The sequence below is a fragment of the Strix aluco genome, chromosome 5 (genome assembly GCF_031877795.1).
Source record: "Strix aluco isolate bStrAlu1 chromosome 5, bStrAlu1.hap1, whole genome shotgun sequence".
Lineage (NCBI taxonomy): Eukaryota > Metazoa > Chordata > Aves > Strigiformes > Strigidae > Strix > Strix aluco.
Window position 1 is genome coordinate 87,020,330 of NC_133935.1, and position 18,820 is coordinate 87,039,149.

Below are 18,820 nucleotides of genomic sequence, written 5' to 3' on the forward strand. Positions count from 1 at the left end.
GTGTTAGGAAATGATAGAGGCTGTTGACCTCATGGTTATAAATGAAACCTGGTGGAGTATATCTCATAAATGGAACATCAATAGAGCTGACTGCAATCTATATGGGAGAAGTAAAAAGTGATGCCGTGGGGCAGAGGTGGTGGTATAAGTCAGATGTATTTACAAATCCAGCAAGCTACGGTGATATACGGGGGAGTGCAATTCTTTAGGGGAAGAATACAAAGAATAAACAACGGAGGAAAAATGAGATGAGACGTCTCTTTCCATCCCACCTGGGCAGAACAGCGCTGCAAATGTGCTCAGACTGAGCTGGGAGGAGGAAAAATTAAAACTACCTATTGTTTCAAAGATTCATACAATGTTAATGCCATAACGCTCAACTGTCATACGAGCTATTTTGTTCTTTTCTGTCGTGGTTTGATCATCTGAATTTCTGAGCATCTCATTGCTGGAAGCCAGAGCAAGTTAATGAGCATCAGAGAGCGGGAGGGAGGAAGGGAAATAACTGACCGAAAGTAAAGCTAAATAAAGGGGCTTTCTGCCACACACTGAAGCTCACCGAATTCAGATTCAGGTCGCCATAAGTGCAGCCACCTTTGTCATTTCAGCATCGGTAAGCTTGACTTTAAGACATGCCCATGTGTAATCCAAGCATTCCAGTTCAATGCAACTGGAATCCGTGGTTCATCATACACAAGTCAACGGGCCATTAGTCACCCAGCTCGCTTTTTGGGTAGCTGACTTCAAGCAGATGGCAGCTGTTATATTCCTTTGAGCAACTCTGTCTTCTGCTTTATTTTTCTCCTTGGACTACATTGAAGTGTCTATGCTTGAACAAGAGCAGTAATCTCATTAACTGGTAGCAGCGGTGGGGCTTTATCTTCCGTGCTTACCACATGTTGGGCCAATGCATGATGAGAACACACATCCCAGTCTTTGATCATTGTGTTGGGTTGGCGTTGCAAGGTTTTGGTAACAGGGGGGCTACAGGGGTGCCTTCTGTGAGAAGCTGCTAGAAGCTTCCCCTGTGTCTGATGAAGCCAACACCACCTGGCTGCAAGATGGACCCACACTGCTGGGCAAGGCTGAGCCCATCAGCAACAGTGGTAGCGCCTCTGGGAGAATGTATTTAAGAAGGGAGAAAAAACCCTGCACAACTGCAGCCAGAGAGAGAAATATGTGTGAGAATATATGAGAATATGTGAGAGGAACAACCCTGCAGATACCCAGATCAGTGAGGAAAGAGGGGAGGAGGTGCTCCAGGCGCCAGAGCAGAGATTGAAGCCCATGGTGAGGCAGCTGTGCCCTGCACCCATGGAGGTCCACGGGGGAGCAGAGACCCACCTGCAGCCCATGGGGGACCCCACGGCAGAGCAGGGGGATGTGCCCGAAGGAGGCTGTGACCCCATGGGAAGCCCATGCTGGAGCAGGCTCCTGGCAGGATCTGTGGCCCCATGGAGAGAGGAGCCCAGGCTGGAGCAGGTTTGCTGGCAGCACTTGTGACCCCGTGGAAGGGACCCACGCAGGAGCAGTCTGACCCTGAGGGAGCCACCCTGGAGCAGTTCGTGAAGAGCTGCAGCCCATGGGAAGGACTCACGTGGGAGAAGTTCATGGAGGACTGTCTCCGTTGGGAGGGACCCCACGCTGGAGCAGGGGAAGAGTGTGAGGAGTCCTCTCCTGAGGAGGAAGGAGCAGCAGAGACAACCTGTAATGAACTGACCACAAGGCCCATTGCCCATCTCCCTGCGCCACTCAGGGGGAGGAGGTAGAGAAAATCAGGAGTGAAGTTGAGCGCAGGAAGAAGGGAAGGGTCGAGGGAAGGTGTTTTTAAGGTTTGCGTTTATTTCTCATTATCCTACTCTGATTTCATTGGTAATAAATTAAACTAATTTCCCCAAGTTGAGTCCGTTTTGCCCCTGATGGTAATTGGTGAGTGATCTCCCTGTCCTTATCTCAACCCATGAGCCTTTTGTTATATTTTCTCTCCCCTGTCCAGCTGAGGAGGGAAGAGATGGAGCGGCTTTGGTGGGCACCTGGCGTCCAGCCAGGGTCAACCCACCACAGATCATTTCTCTTTTCTGTCCCAGCGACTTGAAATTAAATCTTGGTCCTGTTCAGGGTATCATCAAAGCACTTGGGACCAGAATTTTTTGTGCAATGCCAGAAATACCGTAATCTCCAACAAGTCCATGACGTGGTGGTGGTGGCCCTGTGTTTCTTACCTGTGGAAAGTTGGTAGCTTTTCCAGCAAAGCTTCCTTGGCTGCAAATGGGCAATTTATAAGTATTCAGAAACCACAAGGTGGAGTTGGGCGGATATGGATGTGTTTTGGGAAATCCTAAAAAGGGGGCTACCTGTTGGTGGCTTTTTGGTTAGGCCCCTTCCTAGAGATAAAAATTCAATAACCTTTTGCTGTGGATGTGCCACAATTATCACTCATTTAAAAACAGTCTTGCTAATAGAGTGTTTTATCATGCTGGGCAGTCTCTGCATTCTTCATTATTTAGTGTTTGCTAAGCTGATGGCTCTTCCATAGCTCTTCCCTTATCTGCACTCCTTCAGAATTGGATTTTATATTTTCCGAACCAGTCAGATATGACAAAGTCATTTTCTTTTGCTCTTGTCTTTTAAGGGAATACAAACTTCTTTTTAACAATAACCATTTAAGGATTAAAGTTGCTGGAAGAAGATGAATTAACTGAGGAAGTCAAGTAAATTTTAAATAGGTTTTATAGGAAGATGGAAGTAGGGTTTCCTCTCCTCTTCCTGTCCTGCTTTTCTGCCTTGTCATATGCAGACATAACATACACTCATCCTTTCCCGTTGCCAGAGTTTCAGCCTTCTGAAGCCCTCTGAATATTTTACAAAGAAGGAATTATTATGCACGATGAAGGAGTTGGGACAATCTTTACATTTTTAAGATGGTTGCATGCTGTGTGTAGGTAGGAAGATGAAAGATTAGCCATTAGCTTACTGAGTTGCAGCTACCCTTTTAAATTCAGCCGTCTGTTGGCATTTCATGATTTCAGATCGTTGTAGTCAGCAGTTAACGACTGACTGGCTTAAACACTGAGTTCGAAATGACTTTCTCACAGAGCTCACATAAAACAGGATCATCTTTCTCTACTAGATGGCTTATTGGAAGTAAAGTTTTTGCCTGTGTACGCTTATAGATCAGGAGATACTCTTGCATCCACCCATAGCTTTGCTCAGTGTATCATGTTCACTGTCTGTGTGCTTCCTCTTTCTCGTCCTTAATGGAGATTATTTTTAATATCATTTTAGTACCTTAACAGTTTTATCGAGAAAAACAGGACTCCAGCAGTAGTCTCAAGAAAGACATCTCCTCTCCTGTCATTTCCTTGTCCACAAAAAGAAAATCTCTTTAGAAGAGGATCCTGAGGCTCCATATTTAGTCAAAGTAGGGAGGTGCAGGAGCCCCCCGAGAAGAAGCGTTGGGTCAGGAGGGTATTGAAATCAAGGCAGAAATGTTTTTATTGTGGGCTGTTTGTTGGGGTTTTGTAGCACCCCGGGTCCTGTATTCATGCAATTGGGTGAGCATCTTACTGTATCTGAAAACCATACGCATACGTGCACGCTTACCCTTTTTCTTGGGGAAAAGCTTCAAAAGTGTGAGGGACTCAAAACACACTGTTTTTTAAAACCAGACCTAAACAGTGATTTCTTTGGCAGTTGTGAAAACTCTTGACTTTCAGTACCAGCTCCTCCCTGTCTGCTGGTGTCCCTTGGAAGCTGGCACTGGAGCAAAGATTCCTTAAAAAGCAAAGATTCAGAGTCTTCGACACAAATCTGGCTTCAAACAGACATCAGACTGACCTTGTGTCTGCAGTGGCAGAAACTAGAAGGTAAACTCTCAATAACTGAGGAAAAATATGAGTACACATTTGCAATTAACCTCTGCAGCTCAAACCTGTCTACCTATGGGGGAAGCACCCCAATACTCGAGGAGATGCATGGGAGAGCTTCTCCGAGGGCTCACTCCATGGGACTGCCGTGCCCTTGAGGACATCTTAACCCTGCTGCTGTCAGCAGAGCTGGACCCGCAGCAAAGCAGACAGGATAAAGCCGTTTCCCCGCTACCTGCTCGTCACTCCACAGACATGAATTGCAATTGCTTGCTGGCAGAGCTGCGTCTCCGCTCCGACGATTTGCATTAGACACAGAGCTAATTACTGTGTTTGGTTAAGCCAGCTGCATGCAGGTTTAATGAGAAATGGGGAAACGTCATGCTCCCTTTCCAAAGGGGGGAGGTTTGCACAGACCCTTGGGAGAACATGGCTTTCCAGCTCTCCCTCCCCATTTCACACGAGCCGTATTCAGCGGGGTGGAGAGACCCAGCTCCAGGAAAGACACTGCCTGCCCCCTCCAACCACAGAATCACAGAATCATCTCGGTTGGAAAAGCCCTTGAAGATCCTCCAGTCCAACCATGAACCTCACCCTGACCGTTCCCAACTCCACCAGATCCCTCAGCGCTGGGTCAACCCGACTCTTCAACCCCTCCAGGGATGGGGACTCCCCCCCTGCCCTGGGCAGCCCATTCCAACGCCCAACAACCCCTTCTGCAAAGAAATCCTTCCTAAGAGCCAGTCTGACCCTGCCCTGGCGCAGCTTGAGGCCATTCCTTCTTGTCCTGGCGCTTGTTCCTTGGCTCAAGAGACTCATCCCCCCTCTCTGCACCCTCCTTTCAGGGAGTTGCAGAGGGCCATGAGGTCTCCCCTCAGCCTCCTCTTCTCCACACTAAACCCCCCCAGTTCCCTCAGCCGCTCCCCATCACACCTGTGCTCCAGACCCTGCACCAGCTCCGTTGCCCTTCTCTGGACACGCTCGAGTCATTCAATGGCCTTTTTGGAGTGAGGGGCCCAAAACTGAACCCACTCATCGAGGGGCGGCCTCACCAGTGCCGAGTCCAGGGGTCAGATCCCTTCCCTGTCCCTGCTGGCCACGCTATTGCTGATACAAGCCAGGATGCCATTGGCCTTCTTGGCCACCTGGGCACATTGCTGGCTCCTGTTCAGCCAGCTGGCAATCACCCCCCCAGGTCCCTCTCTGACTGGCAGCTCTCCAGCCACTCCTCCCCAAGCCTGTAGTGCTGCTGGGGGTTGTTGTGGCCCAAGGGCAGAACCCGGCATTTGGCCTTAGGGAAACTCCCCCAGTTGGCCTCAGCCCATCGCTCCAGCCTGGCCAGGTCTCTCTGCAGAGCCTCCCTACCCCCAAGCAGACCAACACTCCCACCCAACTGGGTGTCATCTGCAAAGTTACTGAGGGTGCACTCGATCCCCTTGTCCAGATCATCGATAATGATGTTAAACAGGAGTGGACCCAAAACCCAGCCCTGGGGGACACCACTGTGACCGGCCACCAACCATCGCCTTCCTGCCCCCACCTCTGCCATCAGTCCCGCCGTGTCAGCCGTAAGCAGGGTGTTTAAGGGATGCTGATATGTCAAAGTGGTGGAGATATCAATATGCAGATTGGGAGATATATCCCTCTTGTTCTTCCCGAGGAAGTCCTTTCCCATTGTATTCTTATCTTTTTTTTTTTTTTTTTTTAATCCATCTGAACAATTGAAATCATCCTTTGCACCATACAGAAAACCAGTGTGGAGTTTGTTACTGTCACAGGCGTTATCCAGGAATGCAACAATTTTCCTGTAGCACTTAATTCCCAGTGCCATATTGCACTGTAATCCTCTGGCTTCCAAATTAGAGGCCTCAGTCTTGTGTGGGGTTGTGAACCAGATGGATTTAATTGCAGAAATGCTGAGAAGTAAAATCACAATGAGGACACCAACAATAAAGCTTAGGAGTCATTGGCTTCACCTGTTTCTGTTGCAAAAAGAGCATGGCTCTTCCCTGGCAGCTGGGTCTGGTTGGGAGCACCGTCAGGAATCAGTTTGGTCTGCTAGTGTGGTTTTTAAGGTGTTACAAAATGAGGATATTTCTTTAGGGGCATTGCAGGGTATGCAAGGAGTTTGGCCCTTCTGAAGTATTCTATTCAGCCTCTTAGCTTCTTCATCCAGGATGCTTCCAAAGCAGGGTGTTTTCTCCTGTTCAGGGGTGCTTTCACCCTAAAATCAAAGGGTAACGTGTGGAAGACATCTCCACCCCTTCTGCAGATGGACAGCACTTCACCCTCCAGACTTGCAGCAGTTTGGGTGAGCTACAACTTCCTTCAAAAGCAGTGAGGGAGAAAAAAAGGTTTGTGCTACAGCTTTTTGCCAAATCCTGCAGCTATCTGTCACTGGCTGGCTCTTATTAATGATAATACTGAGCATTTGCATCGCATTTTCCAGCTACAGATCTCAAAATACTTTGAAAAGGTTAGTGAAGGCCTTTAGAGGATGAAGACTATCCTGGACCACTTTGCACCCGGAGGGTCAGCCTCCCCCTTTGCCTGGCTCTGTATGTCTCCTCGTACTGAAATAGGCTTTGATGGCTAATAGAAAGCATCCTGCAACACTCGAGAAAGTGATGCCTTTTAAAATTGATGGCGGAGCCCCTTTATACCACTCTGCAGAGTAAAGGAGCTATAATTTACAGTCACTTTAAGGCCCCTTTCTGCTGACGGAGTGGCGTAAAGGGGTCTCAGTACAAATGAAAATCAGGCCTGATGCGGTGGTAAAATTGATGCCTTTCATTTCGTAGTCAGGCCACACAGCGGTGGTGAACTCAGACGGGTCTTTGTGTTTAACCCCGATGTTTCTAATGAACTGAATTCAGCTCATAAATGGGGCTATATTTCTCTCAAGTTGGAGCTTTTTTTTTTTTTTTTCCTGTCACTGAACTTGTAACGCATCTTGCTGTATTGATTGCTCATGGGGAATTTTTTTTTTTTAGAGGTCTATTAATAGAGAACCTTATTTAAAAGCCAGATTAAAGATGATCAACACGTGCCTGACCTCACACAGGAGAAGGACTTAGTGAATGGTGTTGCTTTATTATTGCAACAAAAGTAAATTTCTTTCTAAAACAGAAAAAGCAGCAAATTTCTAACAAATGTAAAACATCTGCCATTAACTTAAAAAGATAAATCTTGAGTGCTTGTATTATTTGATGAATATCTGTTGCTTCAATAAAACTTAGTCTAAATGACAGCTTTCCATTTTAGCTTCTTAAGCAGCCTCATTTTCCAATACTTTTTTTTCTGTTCCACTAACTGAACAGTTGGTGCTCTTCTGCAGATGCTCAAAACGTGTTCAGATCCCCTTCTCAGGTGCTCTGAACCTTCATAATACATCCGTAATGTCTTTCCATCTCAGATCTGTGCACACATATCTGCGTGGAGATCGGGTGTCCTGGGGCGATCCCTTTCCACCTCTGCCTTGGCAACTGTTTGATCAGGATCATGTTAACTCAGTTTGTGTCTATGGTGTGTTTACAGATGAGCGCAGGTTCACCCTGTCCATGCCCTGAGCTGACCACAAGTTTCATGAATGTGGGTAGTCCTGCAATAAGCTCAAGATGTCAAGCCCCACACCTGGGTGGAGTGTATTAAATTGGCCTAGGAAGTGTATTAAATTGGCCTAGGAATAGCTAGTTCAAAATGGTGTTGGACATCTTCATTCAGATCTGGTTGGTTCAGAGGAGAACCAGAGGAAGCCAAAAGGAAAGGATCTTCATGGGCATCTTATCTGCCTCGCCGTGGCTCATATCCACACAGCTCCCTCTTGTCAATCCCACAGCTCAGCCTGTTCCTGTGCTGACATCTCTGGGATGCTGTGGAGATGACCAATGTCATCTCCTTGCTGCTACAAACCCCACCATTGTCCACAGCGTGCTTGGGGCTGGTACTTAATCAAGAAATGAGATACCTACCTCAAGTCATGGGTTTCCCCAGGTGGGATGCCCCTTGAGCAAGGACAGGGGAGCTATCCCATCCTCAGACACAGTAAAATGGGAATCTATCAAGTCCAAACCATCTGTGATCACCAGCTAATTAATTGCCATTTGTAATTTTTAGTAGAAGCTACAAATGTACTTACACTTATGTAAAGCTGCTACAAACAGGTTGGAGACTCCTAGCTAATATTTAGACCTTGGGTTCAGCAGATAGGCCATGTCACCTGGAGTTACTCCACACTGAATGGTAAAATCCTAATGGGGGAACCACTGGCAGAGTGCAGAGGCCTTTCAGAAGATGTTTTGAGAGGAAATATTAAGCATCCATCAGTATCTTGATTTAGAGCATTTGTGAGCCTTTTATCAGTGACTCCAAGAGCCATCAGAAAGACCATGGATGTGTTTTCTCCCAAAGAGCCTCCAAGATTGAATGGATTGACTTAACATCAAAATGGGGTTATTTTTTTTTTCCCTTCTAAGTGCCAAATCAGCAAAATTGTCTTGGATCTGAAAGCAAAGCTGTGTCTGTTGATCTCTTAACACCAACTGAAGCTGACCAACAGCTGAGCAGAGCAATTCAGGGAACAGACAAGAGTCCAGCTGGTGCCATCTTAGCTGAGTTGGCTTTTGGAGGACTAAAACCATGGAAAATTTGTTTGGGACAGCAAAGTGTTAAGACTAACCTTCAAGACCAGCAGGGTCTCATGAAGACAAAATGGCTGTTTTGGTAAACCTGAGCATTAAGAGATTCTTTTGGTTTGTTTTATAACTTGGGGAATAAAATTTCATAACTTAAGTATGGGTCTGCTTTGCTGGATCTCAAGGAATGAAACCACACAGTCATCAGTCAACTAAAAACTCTTGTTTTCTTGTCAAAGTGATCTCCTAGTGCCTTTTTTCCCCTTGAATGTTTGCAGTGAAACTGTTTTTACGGATTAGCGGCTGCAGCTTTCCCCAGCCTCAACGCTTTACATCAAATATTTAATGGTTAGAAAACGAGACATTGTTTTTCTGACCTGGATGCTCAGCATTTATGGTTCTTTATCTCACACAATAGACACACCACCGTGATGAGGTCCCAGTATTGATCTGGTGCCGTGGGGTCAGCACTTAGCTTACCGTCATGATTACACTAATTACTCTTGTTCCATCTTTCTTTCCTCCCACCCACCAGCCTTAAACACAGGGGATTGTCATGTAAATAAGTGACCTAATTAGCAGTGCTTTCAAACTATTTTACAGTGAGGATCCCTCATGAGTAATACTGGCAAATCAAGGATTTTGTAGAAATGACTCAAAAGAGCCTGCTGTCCACTCCAGTCGGTTCAATGCATTAGGATCTGTTTATCTCTTCTGAAGAAAATGACTCATGGGAGTCAAAGATTAATAACAGTAAGTCCACCTGCTTCTCCTTGGCTTGTTAGAGGTGACAGCTTACTGTACTGCGGAAGGGACAAAATCATTTTCAAAACTAGGTCTTGACCGGACTCAAAAGAACGGTCAGTTGTTGACGTCACCAGTGAGTCACTTTGCCACGGTGCGTGGGCTGTAGGATCATTCTGATCTAACCGGCATTTATATTCGTATGAGACTTGAGGGAAATGACTCTTAAATAAGCAGAAATTGTGGAGAAGTCAGACTATGAGTCTGATGCAGCTGATGCAAAATGTAGTTAATGTTTCTGCTGAAGTTAAGGTCATCTTTGTACTTGTTTCTTTTCCTGTGGGTGGATTCTGTGTGTTTCCCATTCTTCGGCCTACATTTGAAAACCCTTTGTAGTTCCCATGGATATTCATATTCACACCTTCCTCTGTATCCTCCCGGACAAGACTCATTCATTCTTGTTTGTCTTCCAGCACAGACCTCCCTGCTGCTCCTCCTCTTGCTTTGCAAACCAATCTATTAAAAACAAACATCCCCCAAAACACTTCTATCTATAATTGTTAACTGTTGAAAAAAGCATCCTTAAGGTTTCTACTTAACTGTATTTATTTTCATTATACTTTTTTTCACCTTGTCCCTGCCTCTTGTAAAGAAGAGTGGCTTGGCTCTTGGGCTCTTGGGCTTTTGCTCAATCAGGACACCGATTGACTTCAGGACTTCTGTTCCTTGCTCTTCCAGTGAGTCCAATAGACTGGGAGGTTTAAGGTCCTTTTACAAATCCGTCCTTCTCAGGGCATCTTCTACTCAGAGAAATCTTGCAATGATGTTTTGAGGGCGTTTATTGACAAGGTGCAGCTCAATATCATGGAGTACTCTGAGGGAAGAAAGGGAAAAAGTTAACTTTATGCTTGTGTTTGCAAGGGAAGTTATGTGGAATCTCAGATGGTTTGGAGCATCACCCCCTTTTCTGGTCCAGTTGACCATTCCTTTAACAAAATATTGATCCCTCAGTTTTTAGTTCAAGGCTCAGTTAAGCTGCTTTATAAGTGTCCTAATACCAATCACTGATTGTTCTTTTCTGGTTCTGAGGAAGCCTTACGTGCAGGTTGACAGCTCTTTATAAGTTTGGGGAGGGGGTTATATTAATTCAAGTGCATGGCCAGAGCTCATTTTCCTTATTCTTTTAGCTGCCAAAAAAATTAATAATTTTGATTCCTGTAGGACACATCCTAACAGCGGTGTGGAGAATCTTCCATGAAGTCAGTGCCTAAATGTCTGTTGTTCCCCTCTGCCTCAATTCACACACTGATGTGAATTTTTCTGTAACTTTCACAAATGCCCAGCATTCCTGCCCGATGCTCACCGGTGAGTTAACAGCGGAGCCGGTGTGCTTTGAGTCAGATACCCTAGAAATGTCGTCAATTTAACGATATATACATTATTCTGAATGCTGTGAAGCACTCTTTATTAATGCTTGAGCTAAAGTCATCTCCATCGGCTCTAAGGACATAGTGCCTTCTGAAAAGCAGCTGGCCTTGAGATTTGCTGTTTTCCTTCCACTCATTTTTGCTTGTTCATTCAGAAATGTTGACAGTTTTTAAAAGGTCTTCTCTGCCTATTGAAACCAGTGACAAATGGGTAAAGAAATTAGTTTAGGAGTGAATTTTTGGCTCTGTGTAGATTGATGGAAGTGTCTCCATTGACTTCACTGGAGCTGTGATTTTGCCATGTCTTTAATGAAAATTAGATGAAAAACGTGGCTCGTTTTGGCTAACGAAGCACAGAGAAAGATGAGAGCCACCAAACAGGCAAAAAATACTTTCCATAATTCAAAAGCAGATGAATGGGGTTTTACTAAGCTTTCTAAATCCAATTGCTTCTGACCTAATAGAATTCAGCCCAAGAAATAGTATTTCTGAGAGGGGTAGGGAAGGGGGAAGTTACATTATAATTTACTAAAACCAGAAAAATTTAACACAGAGGAGTTTTCGTAGTTGAGGGGCACTGGAACAGCAAACCCTGGACTCTTCAAAGAGATCCTTCCATACTGAAAGTCTTCAACTGTGCTAGCTCTCCTGCTCTTAGCTGCACCTGCACAGTTTTGCTTCCTTCAGTGAAAAAAAGCTGCTCTTCAGAGTTTTGGAAATGAACTGAGAGGTCTGGGGGTTTTTTCAAGCCTTTTCCAGACTTGAATGCAAAGTGCTTAAAGAAAAGTGTTGAGCAACCAAATCTTCCAGCAGGTTATCATACGATGGAGCTAGAACCTCCCGCCACACTTTTTACCCTGCCCCTCTAGCTCAGAGACACCTTTTTTTTCCTCCTGATAATCCTTTTCCCGAGGCTGCATATTTGCAGAAAGTAATGGAAAACAAACCACTTTTAGAGGAGTTATTGCCTTTTTAAAAGTGCTAATTTCCTTGTGAAATTTATGCCTGCCAGCAGAGGCAGACGAGGAGCTCCACAGGCAGCTCTAACGAGACAATTCATTAACTAGCGAGTGTACACACGCCATAAAAAACATTAATTCACAAAATGAAAAACTAATAGAGTGTTTAGCCTGTTCTTTATCACCGGTGACAGTCTGTGCTCTCCTCATCATTAGTGTTTACTGAACTGATGGGGACTGCAGCCCAGCCTGCTTATCACCACTCATCTCAAATGAGGTCGTGATGTTTTTTTCCAGCACAGCTGCCTTGTGCCCCCTCCCATACTCAAATTTTAACATGGATTGAAGGGTAGAGAGGCATGGAAGGAAGTTCTCAATGCCAGTCTTCAGTTTTGTCATGCTTTTCACAGGTTTTGGATACAAGTTCTCCTTCCTTCTTCATCCTTGTCAGAACTTCAAGGAGAAGTAGAAATCCCTTCCTTAAGTATCTTCCCATACAGTGCTAGTTGCCTCTACTAGAGAACAGGATTCATTAGTAGGAATTTTCTATGAGTAAGATTAATGAGAAGCTCTCCCTGAGCTTGCTTTCTCTACTTCTGCTTATCCTTGAAGTGTTGCCATAACTTTGCCCCTTCAGCACCAGTGAGCGGTTTTGCCATTGATCCCAGTAAAAGGTGAGCCAGACCAGTGCTGAGTATTTAGATAATTCCATCCTCCCATCTCTTGTTTGAAAGGTCCTGACCTTTTAAAAGTATGTCCTTTCTTGGTATTTGTTTTGTTTTAACAGGAATCCCTGTTCTCTCCAGTGTTTATCAATAGATATGGTCAGCTGTGCACTCAGCCCACATCTGCGTGGTAATATCTCTCCATATCTCAGAGATTTGCAGGTGTCAGAGTCAAAGAGGAGGGTTGTGGCCATTGCATGGGAGACTCAGTGCTTGGCTTAGGTAGGTGCTGACCGTCATCACCTCTGCTCATTAGCTCCCACACTTGTCTGTAGAGACGAGCATCTGTAGAGATAAGCTCGTCTTGGAGTCAAGAGTTAATCTTACCCATCGTGGTGGAGGCGGAGGTCAGAGCACTGATGTGCAAAGCCACCGTCCTTGCCATTTGCGTGGCTTAAGGAACTGCCTTTCGGTTGGGAGCCTACGTGAGGAAGACAGCTGATGTCAAAAATCAAAGTGTTAGATGCCAGATATGCTGGAGGTTGGACTAGATGACCTTTAAAAGCCCCTTCCAACCCAAACCATTCTATGAGCTTGAAAGTCTTGGGAGATGTCATTGCTCTTACTGATTTTTTTTCCTCCAGATTTAAAATCTATAAAGAGAACAAATTAGGTTGAAAGGAGCAATGCAGCAATGTCTGCATACATATTTTAAGTATCCTGCTCAAAGGCCCAAAGTTTCATGCTCCTGAAAAGGAAGAGGGAGGACATCAAACCCAAAATCTAGCTTTGGTTCCTGAATTCCTGTACCTCTGAAATTAAATCTGCGAACTTTGGAAGAATCAAAATCCATTTCCAGATTTTACGGCTCATTCTAGTCCTTTTCTATAAAGCTGCAGCTCTGAGATCCCCAAACAGACCAATTTAGAGGTAGGCAGTGAGTGATCTATGCCTTAGAGCTTCAAATAATACTGCAGCCAGAAACTGGTCCAAGTGGCCATATGGGTTGCATATAGTTGTTGTTGTTCATTATTTCTTGAGCACCACAGGTGTGCAGAGCACTTTGCAAGAGGATAAAAAGAGAAGGCCCCTGCTCCTTAGAGAGCTTACACTCTAAATTAGATCGAGACAGCATCTCGAGAGCGATAAGAGATCAAAGTGGGAGGAAAGATGTGTAACCACGAAAAGAAAAGCGGCTTGAGAGCAGGGTCCTGGTATTTGTTCCCATAGAGAAAAAATCATTTGAGTTGATTTGCTTTGTCTGGTTCTCTTTGGTTATTTAGGCTTTTTAATACCCAGCAAGTCCTAAGGTATCGCCCAGCTCCTGCGGCCGAGCGCAGCCATCTCCATACAGTGATGTGGAGGCGATGGCCCATGTCACTTGTGTCACCTCTCGGCGGGGCTGTGGGCATCTCAGTGACGTTTCTGTCACCCAACAAAGCCCTTGCTCACCAGCATCACCACGGTGGCAGCTTTCCTTTACCCGGCTCAGGCCCAGATTGACAGACTGTGGCTTAACAGAAACAGAGGTGATTTTTTAATGGTGACATACTTGAAAAAAAAGTAGTTTCCTCCCACTGTTTGGCTTCGGAAGACAGAGGTCTCCTGGCATATGTCTTCCTTCAGAAATCTCACTGAAATAGGTCCATCATGTTGCATCTAATGTGCACACTGCACTGTCGTACTCTTATCTCCTTTATAAAAACCCCACATAATCACACATCCAACTCCCCCTAACTTCACCCAGTGTTTTTTTCCTTTAAATAACCAGATTTTCTTCTTTCTTGTTGGTGTTAGAGTAGCAATTTTGTCTCCCAATGGCATCATCACCTCGTGATGCTAAAAACTGTAGGAACATGAGATGTGGAGAGCTTAGAGTCAGCTTGAATGGCAGTGATGGATAAAAACATGTTATCCAGATTTTACACACTGGGAACTAAAGCATAGAAAGAGAAAGTGGTGCATGAGATCCCCAGAAAAGTCTCCAGCAGAGAGTAGAGTTAACCCTGAGTCTCTAAAGGTGTAGTCCAGCACATAACCCATAACAAATTTCCTTTTCTGTGTGTGTATTTGCAATTATTTTGGAGTTTCCTCTTCTGGAGAGGAAGGAGTAAGAAATTAAAATTTAAAAAGGTGTGAGCTGGTCCCTAATGTTACCTGTGGGTCACAGCAGGCATTTCATACTGCATCTCTTTTCCAAATAAGAAGGTTTTTTCCCCAACAGAGTTGTAAAATTTCTCTGTGAGCCTTTCCCTGTAAAACAAACGCATGTAGTGCTATGTAAAGCCTGAGCATGTTGGAGGTTTATTTCTCAGGTTCAGGTTGCACCGGAGCCAAGGCAGAGCCTGTAACCTTAGATTGATTTTTCTCCTTGTGCTATTAAATCATTCAAATCTGTTAGCAGTCACTCTGCTCAAGCAGGGAGCGGGCAGGACGCGCTATTGTAGACCTTGATTGGTTACAGAGGTTTGTTTATGGGCAACACGGCAGGTTTTGTTTAATATTCCAGAGGTCTGGTAATTTACATCCATCGATTTACAAGGCACAATCTGTCAAGAGGCACCAGCGTCGCATTGAATTGCAAAATGATTGAAATCATTGGTGACAAGTGTGTTAAGTTTTATTTTTCTCAGGTTTGCTGGAATGAAATGTTCCTTCTCCTTGGAGTGAGATATCTTGGCTGTGCTTACAGCAAGCTAGAAGAAATCCCAAACAAAGCCTAACTGTTACCTGGCAGCATGGGAAGCTCACTGAAGACAAATGAAATTCATCTGTTAAGGCTGCAAGATGATAAGGGCCAATGGAGGAGCGTGTTGGCCACTGCTAACCCAACCGTTGCGTATTTTGTTGGCCAGGAGGGTTCACGTTCAACTTGGTGTAAATGGGTTATGAAGGAGGAGAAGGGGAAGAAGAAGTGGATGACTGCTGATCTACTGGTTTGCTTTTCCAGCATTTCAGTTGGAGATACCTCCCTCTTGAAGCAGAGAGCTTAAAGTGTGCTCTGGTGGGTTGAATGTCCATGCAGTTCTGGGTCACCCTTTCCCCAAAGAACTGGCCAACTCCAAAGCCAGCTCCAAATTACACATTTTATTCCAGGCCCCTTAATAATTTAGGCTCTGATTATTTTTTGCTGCTACAAATCCTTCTGTGGATTTGTGTTGCCAAGAGGAGTAAAACTGTCTTGAGTGAGACTTAAAGAAATGGGATTTTCTTGTTGGCTGTGAAATGGTCCTTTCTGCATGTCCAAAGAAGGAGAAGGGAAAACTGATGGGCTTTGAAAGGCTTCCTTTGATCTCAGAAAGCAAAAGTACACTTTGATGTCCTCATGGTGCATGGCAGAAATTGGTATGCACCCCCCAAACCAGCACCAGACCCTCCTCCACACCATGGGCACTCTGAACACCCAGAACTTCAGTGCTCTGGCTTTAAATAAGGAGCAGATTGTCCCTGTCTCCCTCCCCCTCTTATCTCCACTGACAGATATAATTACAGCTTCACTTAAATTGCTGTAAATGAATTCTGGAGACTAGAAAAATTGTGCGTGTATCTCGCCACTGCAGAAATAAGCTGACTCTTGCGTTTCGGATGATGGGTCCATCCATCTCCACCGCTTGCAGGGAGGCATCGCTGGAGCGAGCTGGCACGATTAAACCAGAGGCTGCAGCCCTGGCACTGCTAAGGAGAGATGATTCTTGCAGTGAGCCCATCTCCAGGAGTGAGGCTGATAGAAACTTCTCAAAATGTAGGATTTTTGACTAAAAATAGATCATTTTTTCCCCCATAATAAAGGTGAGGTTTCCTGCTTTCTGCTGCGACCAAATAAGCACCCCTAGACCTGATCCTGAGCCAAAAGTCCTGCCACCCTCCAGGGAAACAAATGTCACTTGGAGGTCTCGTAGCTGAAAGGCAGGTGGCAGCTGGACAAACAGCTCTTCCAAAGGGCCTTCCAAGAGTCACCTCTTAACACCGTTACCTGGAAATCGGGGGCTGTGTAAATAAGCCCATCACCCCCTCGCTGGTAATTTCATTTTCTTTGTGGGAGAGACCTCAGCGAGCAGAAAGTCTTGGAAAAGTGTCGGGGTGTGCTAGGGAGGGGGCTTCTTGTTATTCCCATTCACCCTAGGTGGATTGTCGCTCTCATTTCCCTCCTTATTTCTCTTTTACACTCCAGAACAGTTAATTATTTTCAGCAGTATTTGCCAGGCTAAATTTCTCTACCATGTTCCTTGGCTAAAAAAAAAACCTTCATAAATATTGCTGTGATTGCAGGAGTTGCTGAAGGAGACTACTTCCAGGAGCCATGTTTAACATGGCTTCATCCACTTTTCTCTGTTGTAATTCACAGTACATTTAGATGCACAATTAGGCACTTTGCTGTGTGCAATCTTTTCCTTTTGCTTTGTTGCGCTCCTTTAATTGTACAGTTCTGTCTTGTATGTTTACCTCTGTTTCAATTTGTTTTGCACAAAATAGATTGGGGCTTTTTATCTCCTCATTTTGTGTTGTTTTATTTTTCTTTTCAGACTAGATCTGAAGGTGTATTTAATTTTAGGAGTGAATCCAAAGCTTGGCGTACGTTCCTCTTTCAAAGCAGGTCTTTGGCTGTACAAACAGCAGCAAGTGACATTTACTTAATCAGTCTCCATCAAAATGAAAGTTTATTGTCAACAGTTCCTTGGTGATGTATAAATCCTTTCTGTGCAGAGTTGTGTTGGTGTCTGGCTAAGTGTTTATCGTGTAACGAACATTAGTGCAAGAAAAGAGAGAAGGAGGTTTCTTAAAGTCAGCAGATAGCATACCTCCCTTATTCAGGTTGATCACAGAACAACTATGAGCTGAAAATGTGAAGCAACCATGAAAAAAAGCCAATATGGCAGAGCAAAAGAGTATTCTCAGGGAAGATGGGAAAGCTCTAGTCCCGTTGCAGGACCTCTCAAAGACAGCATACAGCTTTGGTTACCCATGTTCAAGACATAATTGAAACCATTCAAGAAGGGGTGCAGAGAGTTGCTTTTGTCAAGCACTGGAAGAGGCTGCCCAGGGAAGCGGTGGAGTCCCCATCCCTGGAGGTGTTTAAAAGACGTGTAGACGTGGTGCTGAGGGACATGGTTTAGTGGTGGACTTGGCACTGTTAGGTTTATGGTTGAGCTCAATGATCTTAAGGGTCTTTTCTGACCTAAACAATTCTATGATTCTATGAAGAGGGATGCCAGGGATGGAGAACTCCATATGGCAAAGAGTGATGTTGGCATATGAAGAACCAAATAGAAAACATCAGTGAATACGTTTAGGCTGGGAATTAGATCCCAAACTTTAACATCACTGTTAGAGAAGTGATGTTTTGAAGGAGCCAGCAAGGGTAGAAATCTGAACAGCTTCAATATGGCACACAAGTTTATACTCAAATCCATGGGGCTTGTGGGACCTGGACTTGATGATCCAGAAGATCCCTTGCAATCCCATTATTCAATTCAAGTGGAAGTTGTCTAAGTGGTGCTGCCTGATTTCAAACACTGCTAATCACCCTATGCAGGAAGTCATTTCTAAAGTGCTGCTTGAACGAGGACTTGAACTCAGTATATCTGGGATATGTTTCCTCTAATTAGGGCAGAATATATGATAACAGCGTGTTACTCTTGTTAGTGAAGCTACTTCTTTAGCTCGAGTGGCAGCGATTTGTGTTGCAGGCGAGAAGGTTCAGGGTTCAGGCACTGTGATAAAATACAGGCTGCAAAGTTATAGCTGCACCGACACCTCTCCAAGAGAGATGATGCTCTTGTGGTTGGGATAAACTCAAGGTGGTTTTCTAAAGAGGTCTCAGTGGGAGGGAAACAGTTAGTCCATGACCAGCTCATACCTGTTGCCTGCTTTTTAATTGCTTTACTGCCTAAGAGCTGTGTTTTATTAACAAGAACGAAGGAAGCCTCCCACATGCCTCTGAAGGGGTAGGGGCAGGCAAAGACTTGAGATTACATGGGGAAGCCTGTGGTGGCCTAAAAGGACCATCTTTCCTGTCGGTGCTGTGCTTTGGCTCCCAAGCAGCTCTTTTCTCACTCCGAGCAGAGCAAGATAAATGTTCCTGGATTCTGCAGCTACAGAAATATTCATCACAGAGCAATATCTTCCCAAGCAAATGTATTCTGGTGCTTGATTAAACCCCTCAGATTCACTTTGGAGTTTAATCAATTGCAGAAGCAGTTGGTTGCTTCATACACTCCCAAATTATAGACGTTATTGCTCAGCCAAAGGTGGGCGAGAACACACATATTTAGGATGGAAGCAGACAAGATGCTGTGATTGCTAAAGCTGAGCGGTATTGATGAAGTATGTCACAAATTTATACCATCTTCTCTTGCTAGCCGTGTCTCCTGGCCAGGACAGCCATGCCAGTATGGAACACCTTCCTGCATCCGAACAGATCCTGCAAACCCTGAGTGAGCTGGCCAGGTCTTTTCAAGAGATGGCCGACCGCTGCCTGCTGGTTCTGCATTTGGAAGTCAGGTAAAAGCCCTGAATTTGGGTATT

At 44.9% G+C, this 18,820-nt stretch overlaps 1 protein-coding gene across 2 annotated transcripts in view; it reads left to right on the forward strand.

The window, feature by feature from the left end:
• The window catches only part of EXOC4 (exocyst complex component 4), a 421,385-nt gene that overhangs the window by 365,562 nt on the left and 37,003 nt on the right, over positions 1-18,820 (forward strand). For both annotated transcript variants that reach the window (XM_074828084.1, XM_074828085.1), the window contains exon 15: positions 18,655-18,796. In XM_074828084.1, coding sequence (XP_074684185.1) covers positions 18,655-18,796 — 142 coding nt within the window. The remainder of the gene's footprint in view (positions 1-18,654; positions 18,797-18,820) is intronic.